The sequence below is a fragment of the Plectropomus leopardus genome, chromosome 3 (genome assembly GCF_008729295.1).
Source record: "Plectropomus leopardus isolate mb chromosome 3, YSFRI_Pleo_2.0, whole genome shotgun sequence".
Taxonomy (NCBI): domain Eukaryota; kingdom Metazoa; phylum Chordata; class Actinopteri; order Perciformes; family Serranidae; genus Plectropomus; species Plectropomus leopardus.
In genome coordinates, this window is record NC_056465.1 from 27,877,168 (window position 1) to 27,900,164 (window position 22,997).

General features: G+C 41.8%; 1 protein-coding gene across 6 annotated transcripts in view; it reads left to right on the plus strand.

Annotated features, from left to right (window-relative positions):
- The window catches only part of celf5a (cugbp, Elav-like family member 5a), a 217,865-nt gene that overhangs the window by 178,156 nt on the left and 16,712 nt on the right, over positions 1-22,997 (plus strand). For 3 of the 6 annotated variants that reach the window (XM_042482195.1, XM_042482205.1, XM_042482200.1), the window contains exons 5-7: positions 4,006-4,085; positions 13,585-13,731; positions 21,962-22,127. In XM_042482195.1, the coding sequence (XP_042338129.1) occupies positions 4,006-4,085; positions 13,585-13,731; positions 21,962-22,127 (393 nt within the window). The remainder of the gene's footprint in view (positions 1-4,005; positions 4,086-13,584; positions 13,732-21,961; positions 22,128-22,997) is intronic. The other 3 variants (XM_042482215.1, XM_042482223.1, XM_042482210.1) reach the window with 2 other exon arrangements.

Sequence of the window (22,997 nt, forward strand, 5' to 3'; positions counted from 1 at the left end):
AGCTGTAAAGTGGCCTTGAACTGCAGTGTCTTTTTGAAGACTCTGTAAAGTAAATCTATAATGTTAAATCCAACACCAAATGTCTACTGCGATTTTTTTCAATCCATTTTTCCATGTTGTAAACAGATAGCATAGCTTTAGTTCAGACAGGCCACAGTGTAAAGCGCTGCTACTGTTGATATCAGCTGATATCATGCAAGCCTCATCAGCTGATGGCCAGCTGATTCACCTCTAAGCATCTGATTCGCTAACTCACTTAAGCCGCCTTATTTAAACTGCTCTCGCCCGCCTGCTCTTCCCTGTTCCTTCTACATGCTGCTTTTGCGCACTCCTCCTCTCCGCCTTGTCCTTGTGCCGTTCTGACTTGATCTATGACGTTGTGTCATTGACGCCTGCTCTGTGGGGGTTTTGTTCTTTTCTTTTATTTGCTGCTACGCTGCTGCTCTCCCTGCCTCACGAACGTGTGCTGTTCCTGTTTACACCTCCACGTAAGCACATGGAAGGGCAGGGGGGTCCCCAGAACAGAGTCGTACCGCCAAATACTAATAATTGCAATAAGCTAAATCTAAAAGCTGCCAAGAAGTGTTTTTTCTTGACTAAGTGGTCCTGACTGAATTATTGTTGTTGTTAGCGGGCAACTACACCTCGCCTGTTAACCAATCAAAAGTTGTCTACCTGAGTTGTTGACCAATCAGACACTGTCTTTCTCTGATCTCAAACACATGGTGTTATGGAATAGCTTACAACTGTCTTCTTTTTGGCTAAAAATGTGCATAAAAGTGGCCATGTAATAGGCTAATGACAATAAAACGAAACGAGGCGATGTTTAAGAAAAAGTTTAATGTCCAGCTCTGGTAGACTACATCATGAGTCAGAAGCATGTGGCAGCATGTTTGTGCTTTATCTAAGTCAATTTTCTGTGTTCAAATACTCAAAACGTTGCCTGCTGATAGGTGTCAAAAGCAAACCTGTTTTGCACTGAATCTTATTTGTTCAGATTTACATACAACTGTATCATTATTGTAAATTTCAATATTAGCTTCAGAATAGTTTTATGCTCTCTAACTATTGCGCACTTGTAAAGTCAAAATCACATATTAACACTCCTGTTTGGTTTATTTAAAAAAAAGGCAGAGGAAGGGCATACTGCAGCTTGCAGAGTATATTAAGAGTTAAATTCATAATTATATTGGCATATAGTTTGTACTGCTGTAGCAAAGTCCTTGTACAGGTCACGCCGAGCTTGAGCTCTTTTCTATCCATATCTCAATAGGGGGTGGTGGTTTGACAGCTGAATGGGCATCTTGATTGGCTGGTGTCCACAGGGGTAAGCCCATTAAGAGGGGAAGAATGGCAGGGCGGCTGGGTCAAGCAGTAGAGATGATAAGAAGAATAAAGTATGAAAGATTAAATAAGAATAGAAAGGAAACTTAAAATGAAATGAAATTAGGTGAAATAGGGTATAATTATAAGAGAGGACGGTGGCTCAGTAGTTAGTGCTGCTGCTTCATTGCAACAGAGCCAAATTCAGTCCTCGTGTTTCTTCACATGTTTAGGTGTTTGGCTTTCCTTTAAGAGCAGATGCAAGAGCAGTGGGTTGGACGGTATAATCTGCACACATGCATCATTGAGAGTGCGTGTTTATCTTTAAAATAGACTGATTCTGTGCACCAGTGGTTCCTGACTTCCACCCAGTGCATCAAGGCCAAGCTATAAATGGACACCATGCTAGTCTGGAAAATGGATTACATTATGTTCATGAGTTGTTTTTTTTATTTTATTTTACATTTTTAAGAGGCATTTAGAACTGTACAAGTCAAGCTGTCAGTGCCACATGATTGAAAGTTGAAGTATGTCTGAAGAAGACAAAGTGTTAGGGATGAGTATCGTTGGGATTTTATTAATACTGATACTGCATATTGATATGGATATTTATAGATACCATAGTTGATGCTAGTCTCCAATTTGGTGCTGCCACTTACTCATTAACAGTTATTAAAACAGGGTTAATTGTTGTGGTCATCCCCCTATAGTTGGAAACATATCACTTAGCAATACAAAATAAATTAATGCTGGTTATCAAGACAGCTCACACTTGGTGAGTTTTTAAATTGTTGCTCTCAGCACCAGAGCACACTCTAGCACACACCAACCCACTTGTAAATGTTGAGCGCTGAAGGAATATACTGTTCATATATTCAGAGCACCATACTCTCAGAGTGGCAGTGTACTCTGGGCACTCTGAGAACTGCAGAGGGACATCCATTTACAGGTTTCCATTCACTGATTTATATAGAAATATAACTCCATTTCTTCAGACAATAGCACTTTCTTTTGTGTCTGATTGGAATTACAAACACACCTTATGTCTATGGGATGATTTAGGAACAAAAATTCAAAACGCTTAAAACCAATGCTAACTGTTTCCTGAGTTAACGACAGACATATTTTTATAACGGTAACTAGTGTTGCATTGATGAGGTTGAGACAGTCCCATTTTTAGATTGGTAGATTCCTTCGGCATCGGAGCCAGCAGGCTGCACTGAGGATGTGAGTGCATCAGCTGCTTTACTGAAGCAGTCAAACATGCTGCACTGCACTTCAGATTCCACTTCAGACTGTTGTATTTGTAAGTGTTTCATGAGGTTGCTGCTGTTACCCCCTTTGACACACAGCTTTTTACATATATTTCACTTAGCTGCATTTCTACTACATTTAGTGAAATGAGCCCACGCTTTTGATCAGTGTGCACTGTCAGTCATGAGTAGAGCGCACAAAACTTGGAACCCATAGGCTATCAATTTTACCAAAATAAACCTCTGAGGGCAATGGCGAATATTTTGGGATATCCAGTGTAGTAAGTGGATATCTGGGTCAAGACTTCCTCTTCCATGCACCAGCCATTTTGGCTAATTTCTATAATCAAACATCTGCATATGATTGCAATAAGAATTTTAAAAGGCTATTATAAAGGTAAATTGTTATCAGATGATAGGTAGAGATTTCAGCCAATACGCTCTGCCTCTCCACACAGACTGTTTACTTGCAGTTCAAACGTGAATACTCGGACTACAAATAGACTATAAACAAAAAAACTGTTTGCGGTTTATGGTATAATTGTGTACCGTTGCCTACATTTTCTGCCTAAATATGCAAATATCTGTTTGTAGCGACAGCACCTAAACATACAATCACGCAACATCAAAGGTAATTGGCTAACATTAGGAGCTTTGTCATTTTAAGAGGACAATTAGGAAATTCAAATAACAACTCTGTTAGAATGAATCAACGTCAGATAAATACCAAACATGACACCATTTGTCCAGGAGCTTATCAGTATATCAGTACTGACCAGTGTGGAGCTGGTACCAATTTAGTGCTTGTCCTTGATATCCATCGCTACAAAGTGTACAGCTTACGAATCAAGTTTTCCAGTCCTAAAGGTGGCCATATACTAGTTTAATAATTAATAATTAATGTAGAACAGATCACATTGCGAACCCACAAAAGCTATCTTCAGGGTGTTTTCACTTTATCTGCTCCTCACAATATTCCTAGAGGACATTAGAGCTAGTGTTGGTCCTGTGGTTCCTGGACAGACATCGTCTTATTCACAAATATTGATCACAACATCCTGTTGTGGGAACAAAAAAACGTCTGAGTTCCCAAATGGAGTGGCTCTCTATTTAAAAAACATTATGAGTTTGGCCAGTTTAGCTCGTATTTAATATGCACAGACAGGCATGTGGTGCTAAATAGCATGCTTTTCTGCTTCATCAGTGCAATCTTTAGCCTGCAGCTTCTGCCTGCTTGTCTGCCTGCCTAATGCCTGGAGTGGGGCAGCCTGCTGTGCAATGAGAGCCTCTCGCTGCACAGTGATTTCTCTGGTGTCAAATACAATTCAACATCCTTTATTAATATACCGTAGGCTTTTAAACTCACTCGATTGAATACATTTACCGTATATACACTGATGTGTGTGTGTGTATCTGTTCTCTCTTCCAGGTTGCGCCTTTGTCAAGTTCTCCACACATACTGAGGCTCAGTCTGCAATCAGTGCCCTCCACGGTAGCCAGACCATGCCAGTGAGTACAGCTCTCTCCCTCACCCATGAAAACACACCACGCAACATCCATCACACGCACAACACGTACACACAGACCACCAATCACAATAGCTATGTGCAGTCCACCTCTCTTGATTAAGAGCTGTAAACTCTCAGTTTTCAAATCACCCCCAACTCCAAAGTTTTAATCAATTTATAGAAAGTGCAACCATCCTCATAAATATCCCAGTTTTAAAAACAGATACAACCAGAAATAGCCTTCTGTCTCTTTAATTAACATGGTACTTTAAAAAAAAAAAATCCAAATCTAATTTCCAGATAAAACTGTTTAGAATGATAATTGAATTTCGGGTGAGTCATCAATCAGTAGTTCTGCTTGCATAATCAGTGAATATAACTCCAGTGTGAGATTACATTTGCTCGTTATGTAAGCACACCATGTCCTCTGAATTCTCTCTGTATTGGATTTACTATGAGCGCAGAAGCTGTACTGCTCATTTGTATGTGTCTCATGTTTAGACATGGTCCCTGTATACCTGATGGTGTCAAAATAAAAGCTACTTACTCTGCACTCCAAACCTGAATGGAGTTATTCTCCGTGACATCCGGCAAGCGGACAGAGAGTCACGTCCCATATTATACACTGGCTTGAAGTATACTCTGCTTTTATCCTCATTTTTGTTTCGGGAACTCTCGCCTCAGAGAAGCGGGGACCCTGAACTCTCTCCCATCCTGTCTCACAGATGTTGTGTTTCACTGTATGATTTCATTATTAATGGTTGCCAATGTGTGGCTCAAGAGAGGAAAGTAGAGAGAAGGACTAGAAGCCAGCTGTGCCATTTTGGCGCAACCTCTGAGTCAATCTAAGTGCAAATGACTGCAGGTCATGAGGAAAGACTCTGGATGTCCATTCTCCATAGATACCCTCCTTCTCTGTTGCTCCATCCCCCTATCTCTACTAGCTCTCTGCCCTCACTCGTCTCTCTTTGGCAGCCTCTCGGGATATTAGGCAATAGACTTGTTTACTCCACCTTTCACCACATTGGCTGCTGAATTATTCATCTAACTATAAGCAGGGGGCAGGAGGGAGGGGAGGAAGAGTTGGAGGGAGAGTGAGAGACAGAGGGAGGGGGGGGGGTTAGAGGGAGAATGAGTGAATGGACAGGATTTATACCTCCTGCTCTGGTAAATTGATTATAGAAATCTGATCAGCATCTCATATCCTGTGGCTGCTGGAGGAGAGGGCACAGTGTGCCTGCCTCACTGAGATTAGCGGACCACCGGTGGGCCATTACGCCTCAGTAGGACATTGTTATTCAGAGCAAAGTGTCCATCAATGTGGCAAAGATCCTGGAAAAACCTTTGACCATACATCCCGTATCTATTTGAGTCCATGTTGATTGCAGTTGAGTTACATTTGCAAAAAGAAGTCACGTACAAGTATATTGACTGAATGAATTAATAAATAAATAATCATTTCATTTACACCTGTGGACGCGTGAAGAATGAATAAATAGAGAGGAAATGAACCTAGATTTAAAACAGATTGTTGACAGCTACAATAGAGGATCCATGCTGCATGCAGAAGTTACAAGCAGTCATATAATTGTTAGCAGTTTTGCTCATCAGTCTCATTCTTTATCAATTCCCTTAATAATTCCTGATCAGTTTTCTGTGTGGAAAATGAGTAGGTTTTCAGCGTAGGGCTGGGCTATATGGCTAAAAATGTTATCACGATCATTTTTTTTCCCACATCAGTTGATATTGATAACGATCACACCAAAAAGTCAAATCATAATTTCTGTCAAGTTTAAGGCCAAAATCTGCTCTTGAGTAAATGTTGAAGAAACAATACAATGAGTTTTGGATTAAACTATTGTTCATTGTCAGAACATGACACACACTTGCCATTGAGCAGATTATTTAAAAAATATGATGTAGATTCAAACAATTTTTAGCCAAATAATGTCAATAAATAAATTGATACATTAACAATGAAATCTTAATTCTGCTCAGGAGCATGTCAAACTCTTTAATTATTTAGTTATTTAGCGGACAACGCAAACAGAATTAACAGATAAAACAAAGATTTCCACTGTGGTCAGTACTGTTTTACACCAACCGAATGTGATTTCTGACATTTATCAATTAAAACAATAACAAAAGATGGACTTTGATGACATTGTGGCGTAACGAGGAGGCATTTATTGCCGCTGAAAGTCTATCTGACTTGTCATTTTTACAGACGAGGAAATGTATGAAAGTTTTATTCACGCTGACTTCAGTAACATTATGTCATATTATTCTAATGAAATAACCAGTTAGTCAGTCACATTAACTTGCTAACTAACTTTTAGCATTAGATGAATCGATACAGCCGCTGTAGCTAACGTTATGTGGTGAATTTAATCGTGGGGTAGCCCAGCGCTGCTATCCGTGTTCAAAACAGTCATACAAAATAATGTTATTGTACGCTTCAGTGGCCCTCTTCTTCTTCTCCTAGTTAATTGCAGGCGGCAATTGGTGTTTAAGTTGCATTACCTCCCCCCTCTAAGGGCAGGAAGGAGGGAAAATTACATGGATATAATTATTCTTTTATCACCCAGCCCTAGGTCAAAACAAACTGTATTATTATCTCTGAGTCCAAACAGTGCAGAAATGAAGTCGGCTAATGTTATGTTAAACCATATTTACCCTCGATAACTGATGTGCTGCTCAGTTGTGGCACTTATGCGTAAAGTGTCAAAAACATTGCATTTCTCGAATTTAAACCTATTTTGCGAAGAAAAGATTTTCCAGCATATTGCTTTTTTTCCGTCCTCACTTGAAAGAATCATTTTACAGACATAACAGCGCCACTGCTGTCAACTTTATTGGTGAAATGAAGCCACACTTTGGACAGTTTCCTTCTCCCCACCATGACTCCTTCTCATTGTAATTTTTTCAAGCATTTGACGCTTTGACTTTGATGTCAACGTTTTGCAATGTGCAAGTGTCAGAAAAAAATGCCTCCATCAATAAAAGGCATTGATAAGCTTGAAGGCATTCGATTGCAATCCCTGTGTGTTTGTGTATTTACTGCCACACCAAGGCCAGACTCAGAGAGATGACCATGAATAAAGCCCAGCCAATAGCATCGCTTTGCTAGCTGAGGTGTTAAAGTGCACTGAATATTAACACTGCAACTAACTACGGCAGTTTGATAGATCTACTGCCAATCCCCCAAAGCATGAACACTGGCTTCTTAGAGTTTATGAGTACACACACACACACACACACACACAAATGCATGTGTGCGCATACATAAACATGTACAAACAGAAGCACTTTGTGGCTTTCACATTTGCATGAGCACACACTCACACACACACACACACACATGCTATCTATATTGCTCCTCTCTCTGTTTCACTGTCACATACTCGTACAGCCACAGGCTAGGGTCAAAGGCTCCCTGACTGATCTTATTTTCCAGCTCGGAGGACTTGAGCTGAATACATTTGTGTTATTCATGTAGAGGGGGAGTGGACATTTTGTATGTATTGTATGTGTGAGTCGGGAAGGAAAGAGAAAATCCACATGGAGTGTGTGCACATGTGTGGAGAGTATAATGTGTGTAGATAAATGATGGTCAGTGCATGCGAAAATATACTTTAGCTGTAGGTATACACACATGCAGTAGCATATATACTAACGTGTACTCTTGCAAATGAAAAATTATCTGTCAATAGCTAACTACGACATAATGTCAGTGTATGAAGGATGATAGCAAGATAGTGTAAGTGTATGAATTATAGGAGTGCATCGTCAGGTCACATATAAGACCTTGGCTGGATCTCCATCACACCCTAACCCGTCATATTTCAAGTGTGCATACCTCCGCCTCCCATACACACCGCCATCATCCCTCAGCCTTGTTCAGATTCTACACACACACACACACACACACACACACACACACACACATACACACCCACACTGCCACAGTTCAGGATATGAGTGGCTCAATTAAACATTTAAACGCTAGAGCTGTAAAGCAAATTGCCGGGATTCAGCAGGGCCGTGTAGGAAGTAAGTCCCGGGACAGAATTACACTGAGACAAGGGGGTGGGGGGGGGTCAGGTCCGTAGAGCTGTGCTGAGTTTTTCACTCCGTATCCGCGTCAGCTCAGCCTGGGTTTGAGGCGGTTTCAGCTGACACAGAGGCTGACACAGAAACACTGGAGCAGGATGATGGAAGGATAAGAGCAGAACAAAGGAAAGCAAATGAGGTAAAGTTTGCATAGAAGAGAGAGCTGGATGATTGTGAGTGAAGAGCAAAGAGGGTAAAAAAAAAGAAGCATCCAAATGTGATCTTCTCTATTGCTTCAGACAGAGAATGCACATACGCAAGTTCTCAGATTTAATACTCAATAAGACACATTGTTTTAATGTACAGATCAATATGTCATTGCCTTACATAATAATGAAATAAAAGGTGGAAAAAAGCAGCAAATACTACATGGTTTGAGTCGGAAAACAGTAATGATCTCATTGTGAATTCAATGAGATGCAGAGTTTTAATGTCAGTGTTTCACAGGGATGATAGATCTTTGTGCTCCTACTCATTAAGCAACGTTCTGCCTTTATATTTTTAAGTTAATGTTTATTGTTTAAGATCTGTCATCTCCCCCACAAGTATTTCTATGCCGGCAATTTACATTCTAATAACCTAACAGATTACAATCATCCATTATTTTACTAGCCAAGCTCAAAGAGGATGTGTATTTATGATTCTGTGGGTAGTAATGCCTTATCAGTACAATAAGCATGGCATAGTATCATGCAAAGGACATAAATTATAAGATATATACTGAAGCACCTAACTTTATGTGCATTGCTATAGCACCCACAGGAGTAACAATGGATAACTCATAATTCAGAGTGGGACGGAGGCAAATGTGTTATCAACCCAATTGCGAGAAAAAATACATCTTTTGCAAACCATGGGTATGCAACATTTGTAGGTTAGTATGTAGTAGATACATTTACACTTAAAGATTTTTTGCTTTTCAATACAGCTGTGGTTAATGTTTGGTTCGATTTGGCACAAAACAGTTGGTTCTGGTTGGGAAAAGATCATGTATTGGCTTAAAATACAATCCCAGCAGGAAAGCAGGGATGTTTTGGTTAAAAAAAAACAACCACTTTTCATGGCACTTTGCCAGCTGAAAACACAGAAAAAATGTTTTTGTTGAACTATCCCAGCATGCAACACAGTGTTGTCTTTGTAATAAAGAATCACTTTTTATGGCACTATCCCGGCAAGAAGTGCAGTGATGTCTTATAAAAAAAAACCTTTTGTGGCATTATGTCAGCTAAAAGTGCAGTGATGTCTATAAAAACAACCACCTTTCATAACACTGTTCGCAGTAGGTAATGCAACAATGTCTTGGTGAAAAGCAACTGCTTTTCATGGCACTTTTCCCACTGGAAAACAGCTCTGGGCAACAACAATACACCCACATTTGATGGCTAAAAAGTAGCTACAAAAACAGGGCCGGGTCACTTTGAAACACCCATGTTTGGTGGGTAGAACGCAGCTCAAAACACAGCAATTACTCACTAAAATACTACTGGTTTTGTTGATTGTGGGGCTCCAACAATGATCTGCAGTTATTCTCAGCTTGGCAAACATTTGGTGGCTAAAAAAGTCAATGGAAACACACAATGACTTGTTAATACACAACCCGACTTGTCATTTGTTGGTGTCAAACAGTGAGATGGAGCGCCATCCCCTCTATCTCAAGATGACAATGTCAACTCATATACATGACGTCACTGTAGAAACGTTGATATGAAACATATGTAGCAAACAAATGTAAGGTATTTGTGGTGTGCAGAGATGTACAATGCCAACATTTTCTTTTGCAGACCAGGCTGTTGTTTCATATAAAGACACTGTCAAAACAAACATGTCAAATGGTCATCAGATGAGCATTACATGATGTGCACTCATATTCTCAAAGGAAGCCGCTCTGGTTAAATGAATTTTTAAATATTAAGTCGTAACTTCTTGAATATAAAATTGTTTTTTAATCTATGATAAGAGGTGTGGCTGCAATATGATGTCATATGTTGTGGAGAAATGGGCAGCTTTAGTGGCGGTACACTCTGATCAAAAGACAGTTTTTATGTTTCAGTCACTGATGAAAACATGTCTTTTGTAAGGATGTTGAAATCATGATTATCAGACAGACAGCATGTTTTTTTCTATATTTATTGTTGGACCGTATTGTAGTTTGACCAGCCCAGGCAGACTGGGACACCATTAACATCTTCACAACTTGACACTTTAAACCAACACAGCTATGTACCAACACAGGACATGGGATCAGTCTTCCTTCTAGTACTTGATCTAATGTAAGCCGGCATATGTTTAAAGTTGAAGAAGTTTTGGATGTATAGCTGGCCATGTAGCTCAGACACACTTCGAGCCTCCTTGGCAATGAGAGGGAACTGAAAAGAGGCAGACTTTCCCTTTGGTTCTGAATCTCTGTAGTGCCTTTTTTTCATCCTCCCTGTTTAACTCCCCTTCCTTTAGTGGCTCTCTAGGCAGCTGGGAGCCGCCTGGCAGGGGGATTCTGCTCACACTTGGCAGCTTAAAAATTTAATGAGACTTTTACTTCACACTTCATCCTGCTCTCTTTATAGCAATGGAGATTCTGCTCACTGATATCCTGACAGGCCTAACTGGGAAAACCTGGAAGATAAACAAATGTGGCATTGGATGCTTAGCCGATAAGCCATACGATTCAGGTGTCCCGAGGAAAACCAGTGGGAGGGCAGAGTCAGTGTATAGACCTCCTTGAAAAAAGCTTTGCAGCAAGTGGGACATACATGTAAGAGTGTAAAAGAGAATGACATAAGGCTTTTATACAACCAGACATGTCAGTTGACAATAAACCATGTTTCTAGCATTCAAGCAGGCACACTCCGGGCTAATTCTAGTTAGAAATGAGGTATTTTAGCTTAATACCCTCAGATTATAAAACACAGCCTTCCCCTAAAGTTAGAGAAGCAAAGCAGGAACACGCAGCTCTCATTACCGAGAAGGGTAGGCCTTTAATAGCTTTTTCTTTTTTTTTTTTTACTGTGAAAAGGAGTTAAAACACTCAATATGTATGGGCTCATCTCTTCTATATTCTGGTCCTGCACTGCCCTGTCCTGGACTCTCCCAAAGTTAAACCTCATAATAAAGTTAATGATGCAGATAGTGAAAAGCTGGACAGACACAACAGACAAACCCTGAACCTGTAACGATGCCAAGGTTAACCTTGAAGTGACTGTGTGTAGACTTAAAGGGACAGTTCACTACAAAATAAATAAAAAAGCAAAACACATTATACCGCTTACCTGCAGTTCTATTTATCAGTCTAGATTGTTTTGGTGTGAGTTGCAGAGTATTGGAGATATCGGCCATAGAGATGTCTGCCTTCTCTCCAGCACGTTGGAACTAGATTTAACTTAGCTTGTGACGCTCAAAAGATACATCTAAAAACTCAACAGCAATGTCACTTTCCAGAAAATCATGACCCGATTATTCAAGATGATCTACAGACCTTGTTGTGAGAAGTTTCCTTAAAAGACACATTTCTGTTGAGTTTTGGGGTCCTGTGACCACCACAAGCCAACTGCCATCTAGTCACTCTGCAACTCACACCAAAACAAGCTAACAATAAAACACTACAGGTAACAAGAAGAAAAGGAAATTGAGAAACAGGAAGTATATCTCTCATAGATAATCTGTCTCTTGTTTCTATCCTGTTTATTGTAGAATCAAACAGGGCTCTCTGTGACCAGCAATAGTCTCGTTCCAGTGTGGCAGGATGGCACTCACAACAAGAAGCAAACAATTAGTCACTCAGCTGACCGGAGTACAGATGTCAGCCGGCTTGACAGTCTGACAGTTAGTCTGTCAACCAGTTTGCCAACCATCTAGCCAACTAGCCTGCCAGTTAGTCAATCGTTCAACTAACTAGACAATCAGCCATTTAGTCAGGCAGCCAACTAACAAACTGGCCTCTCACCTACAATCCTTCAAACATGTGATTCAACCAGCGAGCAAGCCAGAAGCCGAGGGCCAGGGGGGATGTCGAGAAAAGTGTGGAGAAAGAAAAAGGGAGGGGATAAAATCTATATGCTACAGTCGAAGAGTCCAGTGCTTGTCTTTGAGCATCTCTGTAGATGTCTTTATTAGCAGAACTCCTGACACCGCAGCCAGGGGGGATATGCAAACAAAGGAAAATAAAACCTTATTATAACAGCTGTTTATAACCGCTTACCTTTAGTCCAACACCCAGATCCAGCCAAACCAAGGTACACCACTTCAGCCCTTTAAAACCCCCAACCCCCAACCTTCAATCCAGGCATTTCACCAGTCACCACTGTTATTGACAATCTTGCATCAATTTCAAGGGGCCTCTTATGGTGACTGACACACAACCTTTCTACACTGTCAGATCAGAGTAATATTTCGGCCTTTTATGTGGATCGATTGGCCAGTTTGGGGGCGCAGAGGGGAGAAGAGGCGGAGCACACAAAAGGTCAACTGTAGTGCTAAATCATTTGAAGATTCTTAATGAAGGGTGTGTGGCAGACACACCTGCTGTTTCATTATTGGGCTGCAGAGAGAGGTAATAGCATTGATAAGGGGACGGATAGCCGGAGCCACAGAAAGTAAAAGGGAGGACCCTAAAATGCAACATTTTCTTTGAAGAACACTTTCACCAAGGTCAATCGCAACCACTGCCAATTGTAGCTCTTATTTCAAATCATTGTACATTGCAGATCTTTTAACCTTATCTGCGGGAAGGAACACCAAGGTTACATATATGTACTGTACCGGAGGGGGGAAAGCTGGGAGAAAATATAAAGTATTTATGTCATGCACAGCGAGTCTGCTCTGCCCCGAGTGACTTTGAACATGTTAAACACTGATTGAAAGAACGGAAGGTTTCTGTCTGCACATCTGCCTACAGAGCCGTTCACTCAAATGGAATATTTTTATTCCTCACATATCCCTGTTAGGTTCATGTTTATGTATGCAAGCCACAAAATAAGGAGGCATGATTCTCTGCAATAATACAAATGTGCAATGATGTTGTATCCAGAATGCCAAAAAAAATTCTGACGTGCAATTAGAGGAGCTCACTAGATATTGATGTTTACACCGGTTGTTGTTGCTAATGAACACAGCATACTAAGAAATCAGATATAATAACCTATAGCATTCTTCATGCTCTAGTATCGGACTTTTTAAGCCTTTTGTTTGTGGCTGTCTCTAAATATGTGGTAAATGCAAATGACTCCTGAAGTGGCTGAAAGCCTTTTGGGGATTGAGGATAAGATGCTGTAAGACTGCGATCCTGCTGTTGAGTGACTGAGCAAGTGTTGGCGTTTAAGGTGCATGCAGTAAATCAGAGTTAAGTGTCCATACTGTTTTCTCCACTGATTCCTGTTCCCTCTCTGCTGCCTCAGGGTGCTTCCTCCAGCTTGGTGGTCAAGTTTGCCGACACAGACAAGGAGCGCACCATCAGACGTATGCAGCAGATGGTTGGGCAGTTTGGCATCTTCAACCCAGCCATCGCCCTTCCCTTCAGCACCTACAGCTCTTACGCACATGCGGTGAGTTGGATAAGACACATGTAGCACACACAGAACAACTCAAATGGAAACACATGTATTTCTAACATGGTTAACTGACTGATTACATGTAGTATGCAGTAGAGTAGATGCATATAGGAGTGAAATTACAGTACAGCTGATGTAAGAAACCATCCCAAGGGTTTCCTACATGTTTACTCGCTGAATCTGAAACTGTCCAGATGCTGGAGTACTGCCATCTCACCTTGTTCCTAAAAGTCCTTGAAGCTGTTGTTATCATTATAAAAAATGAACTAAACTGATTAAATGAGTGTATTTTAAACGTGTCGCTTGTAGTAACCCACAGAGTTGCTACCGGACTCAACGTCTTTCATCTTATATTTTTTTGGTTTTATGGCCTGCAACTTTACTTTTTGGTTTCCTCTCATCAGCTTCATTTTCAGCCACAGTAGGCAGCTGTTTTCTTCAAACAGCTCTGAAAACATACTGTGCACTACCTGTTTAGCACCAAATTGTAGACAAAGTTAGTGACTAGCTGGTGATTATAGTGGGTCATTGAGCAGCTTAAGTTGATAGCTGATGTTTTCTTCAGGAGTTGGTGGAGGGAGAGCAAGAGTAAATATTGGGGTTCATGAGTGTCCAAAGGAACTCTGAATGAATAAGGTTGCTCCATATCCAGGAGATACATTTCCTAACTAGTTTGTCATGTCAACTAAAGTCCGAGACAAATCAAACTGACATTAAATAACCTGTGGCAATGAAGACCAACTGTTGTGTCGTCTGCAGCAAATGGCCAACTAGCAATTATACTCTGTCTGCATGAGAGAAATCACTCCAGCACGCTGCAGTAGTCTGTGTTCGTCATTAAAAAAGGGAAACCGGAACCAACAAGGCAGATTCAAGATGCTAGCCAGCTAATTAGTACATTAACAACACAGTTCGATGTTGAAAGAACAAATTATATTTAATGTGTGCTAGACAGTTTCTGCTAAAAAGCTGAATGGCAAAAAATAAAATCTTATCTTATATGACAAGTCTGTTTTTATATCACACCCTCTTGACTTCACCTTTTTGTTTGCTTTCTTACCACTCCACCATCTCCAATGCCAATTTAACATGCTGACACACCCAAAAAACGGTGACAAGGGTCAACAGTGCAGGACATGGCACAAAGGCTAGAGCGACAGACGCTCACCGATGGCCCAAAATTGGCCGACAAATGACTCCTGAATATGTCAGTGTTTATAGCTTTTCTCTCCTTCCCCAAATTGGTCAAAAAATCTGGATTTAAATGCATGAAACTTAAAACATCAATTCCAACAATATCAACAGGAAGAGTGTGGGAAGCTACATTCTATGCAGCCAATATCTTCAAAGCTATTATTGATCCAACCCCAGGACAGTGAGATGAATGGACCGGAACAACACAGGCGGCACCATCCTTAATTATAAATCTAAGTTTTTGATATAACTGTACCAAGTGATGCCTTCCCCATGTTTGGTGAAAAGTAAGGTTGCTCCTGACTCAGAATTATGCCAGTTGAATCGGATTTGGCTGTTTAATAGAATTATTCACAATTCATTTTGTTTTTCAATATAAAGTTTTAAAGTTTGAAGAGTTTCAGTGGGACATTCAGTATGACAGCAGCATTCACATAATGTAGTAAACAAGCTAACGGCGCTAACGATGGATCGCAAACGTGCAAATTTTTTTGTCGACACAAGATATAAAAAAAAAAAACAGTCACAGACAGCATCGCATTAAGTTACTGTGAGCTGCAAATTCACCACTTATAAGTAGGAGTTATCTCCTCTCTCCTCCTCTGTGCTGCTGCCTGCTTGTCGGCAGCTGTCTGTTCCAAAGAGAAGTATCAAAGTCAAGAGTGCTCACTCTGCAGCAAAATCTGGGGACCAAAATGCCCCCAGAAGAACTCTGCACAGCAAACTGACCAGCAAAAATAAAATGCTCAGCTTGAAGCAATTTTAATGGACAAGTGATGACTCAGATGTCCAACTTTCAAAGGGCAGCCCTAGTGATTGGTACCAAACACATCATTCTTATTCATCCTGTAATCCACTTTGGTTAGTTCAGTGTATTGCCGAAGTGCGACCACTGATGTATTAGAACATATGACACATGGGACACACAATTTAACTCCTACATTTGGCCTTTTGCTTGGCCGTTGTTAAGTCCAAATACACACCCGGTTATTAAATCCAGCTCATCTGCCACTGAAATACGTAGTTTATAACTTTTCTCGTACTTTAAGTACACAGAAGGACTTTCCATTGGCACATTTTGTTTGTTTTGATCCCTGCTTGGTAGATATTCTCTAAGTGAAAATTAGCTTGCCAAACTATCATCACTTCCATCAGCACCACTTCTTCATCCTTAAGCAGAGCTGCTGTGCCACACATTCAGGCTTTCACTACCCACAGCACGTAGGCACACACACATTTAGTTAGCTCGTACCCTCCAACCCCTTCATCAGCTTCCCTCTGCCCTCCCACCCCCCCCCACCACACCCCCCCTCAGGGCATGGCACCATACACACACAGCAGACCCCTGGCTCTTTGATGAGTTCAGACAGCCTATGCAGCCCCTCTCACCATGCGCCCCCTCTACCCTCTATCACACTGCTTCTCTACCCTTCCCCTCTCCCTCCCCCTGTCCCTCCCTCTGGGCCCATGAGATGCTTCAGGGGCCACAGTTGACTCAGAATATTCCATGGGCAACTTATCTGCACACAAACTTTCTTCTTCCCCGCTGAGGCAGAGCACACACACATACGCTCTCATGCGCATGCACACACGCACAACCTACTTGAAGCAGGCTAAAATGAATTTAAGAAAAGCTTTCCATCCAGCGCTGAGATAAAAACCTGGGCCTCTGTCACAGCACACTGCATAAATACACATAAACATCAGCTGAGTATTTATTTACAGAGAAGGAGGAACACAAATTCATTTTTTCCTGTACTTATTTGGATGTTAAAGTTATATATTTTCCAAATGCCAGGATTAATTGTTGACGTTAGCCAGGTCTTGGGGGCTTATCCATTTCCCTCGTTTTCACATCACAGCCATGGGACCCAGTGTGAAATGTGCAAATTGACCATCCCAGAGTAATTGCGAGGCCATCTCTTGTGCTCTCCCCAGTAAAACTCCCACCTTCATTACCATTCATGAAATGCAGCCCTTTCCCAGGAAATGTGGAGAAATGCAAATGTTTAAGGGGTGGTGGAGGCAGTGGCGGTCTGTGGGGAGACCATTGTGCCCCGCTCAGGTTGGCCATGACTCTTATTTACTGTGGCAGAGACCCGTGTCGACTCATACAGACGCACACAAAAGTGTACACACTCGCACGCACCACGCAGCAAATGTTCTTTCTTTCACTACCCCCCCCCCCCCCCTCTCTCTCTCTCTCTCTCATACACATATATAATATGACAAAGAGCAGGATGATGCTCGGAAATTGAGTTCCGAGTGAAAGTAACAAGGGCACGGGGGATACTTCAGCATTAGAGAGAATCAATTACCATTAAATCTAAAGGAGAAATTGCACGTATGTGGTTTCTCGACACAAAGATTATACAGCATGAATGATGTTAGTGAAGGTGAGATTCTCCTTGTATTAGTATTATGAATCACACAGACTGTGGGTGCCATGCACCTGCATATAATGAATTTAGCTAAATAAAGCAAGTCAGTGGAGGAACTCAGAGGCAAGGCAACCTTGGAGATAAACTCACTGCAACTTTTGATAAAGTAATGAGTGCACAAGAGTCAGTAATAGATTATCAGTAAGGCTCTTGTTTTCATATCTGGCTAAAGACTTATTTAATGAGTCTAAATACCTGTTTGGACTGCTAGGTACGCAATAATGTGGAATAAAGGGAAATATTAGTTATCTTTAGTGTGGGTGTCCTGCTTGTGCAGCAGTTATGATTACATTACAGTCATTGGTGCTGGCTGCATGTACATGGTGTGCAGCCTTGATTCCCCTGTAGCCACCGGGAATGTGCTGAAGTGATACGACGAATGTTTCTTCACTGCAAGATAAACTACACATATTCCCCCAAGACGAAAAACCTGCAGTGACACAAAAAGGACTTTATCTCCAAAGACACACTACACGTTCGCCCACTCTCCATATACACTGGCCAAGAGAAGAGGAGGTGGCACAGTATAGAATACAGACGTGGGGAGAGATGGTATATATAGCTATAACCAAGGAGTACAGTAAATGGTAAATTCAAAGAGCTACCTCTCCACTACAGCAGTGGATAGGATTATAGAGTTGAGCTGACAGCCAGTAAATTGGATTTTAGTCAAACCACGAGAAGGAGGGGGCTCTGAACACAAATTGAAGGGGTACAACACTGACAACATATGCCAAAAATGAGAAATGTGCCATTTTCACGATAGACACTGACACTGGTGTGCTCTGACAGGAGACATCCTATTTGCAAAAAGGTGATTTCATAAAACACAAGCGCAAGGAGAGCGAGAGAGTGAGATTCCTTGTTTCAATCCGGCTTTAGTAGTGAGTGATAATAGTCCTCCCATGAATCGCTGAATGCAAGTAATAAAACCAGCTTTTATTACCTTTTGTATTTCTCCTTCAAGACACAAACATCGTATTTGTACACGATTAGATTTGATTCAAGTCACTTTTCCTCCTTCGTCTTCTAAAGCCGTGTCTCTCTGTGAAGACAGCCATTTTAGCTTCCCTTGGTCTCTTAAGGTGGAGGACTACATGCTGTGTCGGGGGACAAGAGAGAAGTTTTAGATTTAAAGGCGCCTCCAGCACCGTGCCCCTCTTGCCTCCCTAAAAGATGCATTGGACTGAGTGCGAGATAGATAAATGAGAGGAGAGAAAATGGTTTAACTTGGCGCTAATAGTGACAACGTGTGGGAGGATGAGAGGGAGGATGATGACTGTAAACTCACATTAGGAAACATCTCCCCCTGTTGGAGGGACTAACATTCAAACACGGCACACATGAGAAATGATGGTAACAGATTACTGCATCATTTAGCTGTGCTGTAAACTGCCTGCACGCATACACACAGGAGCATGTGTGTGACCTGGTTTAGTTGTCTTATACTTGCGAGTACGAGCTCTGCACACACAACAAAGTGCATCAGATGGAGAAATCTATTCAAATCTCTCTGTGGAAATACAGCCTGCCAGCATGGGGGTAACAAATGAAGCCCTTGAGCTTCAGTCTTCTGTGTTCAGTCTTTTAGTTCACCTCATTGACCTACTGTCCCCCTCTCTCTCTCATTTTTTCAACCTTTTTCACCCTCTCTCTCCCTCTCTTTGTCTCTCTCTCCCCCCTCCCTCCCCGACTGGTTGGGCTATAAGGGGTCACATGTGACAGTGCTGAGAGTCAGCGAGTCACAGAGCAGCGCTACAGAGATAATTGCCATGTGATAAAGAGGTGATTGCCTGCTGGCACCAGGGGAGAGTAATGCCATCAGGTTGCAATAAAAAAGCAGATGTCTGACACTAAATGAATGCTGCTGGAGCCCGGGCAACTTTTTTTGCTCCCTTTCATCTCACGCGCTTCTCTTTTGTCCCCCTTGTTTCTGTCTGCCTTTTCTTCCCTCTCCCTTTCTTTTCAAGTGGAAGCAGAAAAGGTTGTGTCTGTGATGATGAAGACTCAGTTCTGCTCATTCTCTACCGCAGACATTTGCTATCTGCTGGGTAGTGCATAAATAAAGAAACGGGAATGGCTTTTGAATATAATGCCTTTGAAATTTTGAAAAAGAAGAAGAAAAAAAAGCATATGAAAAGTAAAATGGAACGACTTTGAATATCTCTGTCAACATAACCACTCTGCTTTCAGCTCTTTATTTTATTTTTTTATCAGCGCCGGTTTGTATTAACTACTGCATTCCAACATAATTACATGCTTGGGTTTCCAATTTGCTGCATTTTAATTTGGAAAGAAGCATCAATGAATGCCAGAGTTGTTATCCATGACAATCTGACGGATGGCATTAAGGATCATATTATCTAAAACATGCAATGGGAGAGAGGCTAGTATTCTGTAGCCCTCACTTCCACTCCATTATGACTCCATCCAGGCCTGTAGCTTGTATCAGCCACAACGAATAGCCTGCAAGCTTATTAGAATCAGCCCTAAGTCCCCAGTCCAAGCGGAAAGCAGCGAGCAGAGCCAGAGAAAAGACAAAAAAAAAAGCAGTGAGTGGTGTGACAGTGTATTTATTCTGTAATGCCAGCCCAGTCAGACCCTTCATCCTGAAGTCCAACCCTGTTCACATCCTAATAGGGGGGCAGTCACAGCATTGCCAAAGCAAGGGAGCCCAAGATCCTCTAGACCTCTTTGTTTGTTTCTGTGTCATTGCTTTTGTTTAGTTTCTTGTTCCTTTGCTGTCTTTTGCAGCTATACCCCCTTAAAGGCTCAATTCATCTTATTTGGAAAGGAACGGATGATTCTCATTTGTCACGTTGAAATTATGCAAATGACAAAAGGCGTTAATAGATAGCAGTGGCAAGGCTTGTGGCTAATGGATGAGATGCCAGCGCTGGGCATTCTACAGCGGGACAGCTGCTTTCAGGTTACCTGACAGGGGCACTGAGGGAAAATAATTGGCTTTCCCGTTGCAGGGTCCCCATGCAAATACAAGCAGAGTGGCATTCTATACCTCCAGTGTCTCACAATATCGTCATTAGCATTAGTGCCAGTGGCAGAGGAGTTTGATTTCTGCTTATATGAGTCATTCTCAGGCCACGGCCATCAGCAGCTCCCCTGACACGTAGCAGCTACACAGTATTAAACGGATGCAGAGACAGGGGTAAAAGGTTGGTTATGCTGTGTTTGTATTCCTATACCACACAGGTCTGCATAGATACATAGCCAGCAAAAGATTGCCGATTCCCTAGATGAACCCACTGGTTCACAAGCGGCAAAAGCCATTGTACAGTGATGGATTTTCTTCTGAATTAGGCATTCAGCACGTGGTTTGCACGGGGAGAATTTAAGCTGAGTGCAGAAACTCAAATAGTCTCTATCGCTCTTCATGCATGTTGTGTGTGTGTGTGTGTGCTTGCGTGCGTGCGTGTGTGCGAGCGTGCGTGTGTGTGCGTGCGTGAGCACAGTGCAGGGCAGCGGTGCATGCGAGCATGAATAAACACTCTGTGGGCTGCATTTGATGGAAAATAGTTTCAGCTCCCACTTCTCACTTCATGCTAAGTAGAAATGCAGAGTGAATGAAAGGCTATTGATTTTATCTCTTTGTGGGATTGTCCAACGGGTGAAAATCGACTGCCATTTAAATTTTCTGACTAACATACTGTATTACTAACATGGTCTGGAATCTGAGTTGCTTGCTACGCCTGCTTGAAAAATATTGTTTTAATGACTCAGGGTCTGGATCCAGTGGCACCTCAAAACAGACGTACCAAAGTACACAATGTTGTTTGGCAAATGTGTGTCTCTAAAATGACTTTTCATTGGCAAAAAAATGGTCATTTAATGAAGCTCCAACCACAAATGTATTCCATTTTTTGAAAAATGACTTCTAATTTTTGGCAAAACTAGCCCAGAGACAGGCTTGGTGGTTTCTGACTGAATTATAAAACAAAGCTAATTTTAAACTCTGGATGAATGTCAGGCTACAAGCAGCAATCATTACAAATACATCACAAAATTTTAGAGATGAGGCCAGGGAAAAACAGAGAATAACAGCCGTCTGTGGCATTTCTATACAGCCAGAGTGTTGTGAAGTTTGACAATTGTAAGGAAAAAGCATCACAACTCTTCTGCAAACTTTGCCTGTTCCCTGAGCACAGAGATAATGTCCACATGTCAATGCCTTGATTTGTATGAGCCCAACAGACAGCTATTAAATCGTTTCTGCAGCTGGTGACAGGCTTCCTGCTGGGTGGATAGACAGATTCACTAAACATAGGTTGACAGGCTTCTTTTTTCTTCCCTTTCTTTTATTCCGCTCTACTTTCTCTGTACTTCCCATGCACTATCCATCCATCAACCTCAACATACATCCCTCCCTCTGTTCTACCCTTGCTATGTTTCTCTCTCCTCTCTCGCCCCCCTTCTCTCGTCTTTGTCTGACTCTTTCCCAACTTACTATATTTTTCATTACCATCTGTCCTCCCCTCACCTCTCTTGCACCCTGTTCTCCCTCCTGCTCCCTCGCACATACCCCATCCAACCCTCCTTTCCTCCACCCATCTCTCCGTGTCCCTCTTCTTTAGCTCATGCAGCAGCAGGCAGCCATCATGGCAGCAAGCCACGGAGGTTACCTCACGCCTAGTGTGGCTTTCCCCGCCACACAGATCCACCAGATGGGGGCGCTCAACATCAACAGCCTCCCACCCACCCCCATGACCCCGGTGTCGGGTGAGTTTCATCAAGCCCTGGGTGAGCACTTAGTTTCATTCCCTTTCCTCTTGTGAGTGTGTGTTTGTGGGTTGAGGGACTTTTGTACGCTTGTGTTAATGTCATACTGTTAGTGTGTGTGGGTTTTGTGTGGGTATGTGTTTTTCCACATGCCAGCGAGGTTCTTGTAGGTCAGCTGGTGCTTCTGATCATGTCTGTAGGAATATTTGCATGTATATGTTTGTGCGTGTGTGTGTGTGTGTGTGTGTGTGCGTGCCCGTGTGCATGTGTGTGTTTGTGTGAGAATAAAAAGCTTGAGCTGCAGCAAGGCCAAAAGGAAAGGTGCCTGGTTCCTTCTATTCAAAAATGATTCCACTTGAGAGAAAGAGGGAGTAAGATTAAAAAAAATGCAGTCAATTGAATTTGCATCTTTCTGCTGTTTGTGAATGCAGAAAATATTTGGGGATAGTAGCCTCAGAATAAGGAATATCAATAAGTAAGTTTACAGATAAGGCGTTAATTTCCCCGTAGTATTTTGACCTTGTGCTTTGAAGCACAAAGATGCATGATCTGCATGCAGTTGGTTTTGTTTTCCATAACAAACACCTCCTATGCAGATACGTTACAGAGGAAAGGGAAGGACTTTGAAATACCTACCCACTGCATAACATTTGCTTATTCAGCAGTGCTTCATTTTCCTTGAGACAGAGGAAACTTCAAGATTCTCCACTCAACAAAAGCATGAGCTGAAATAAATAATACAGTATCCAAGTCTTTGTTGTGCGCCGCTCACCTACTTTGTCAACACTGCAGTATTGAGTTTTTAAGGTGATGACTTTGGTAACTTTAAACCAATCAGTGCGAGAGAGAGAACCGCCATCAGTGAAACAAGGCCTATTTTAGATTTTCTTT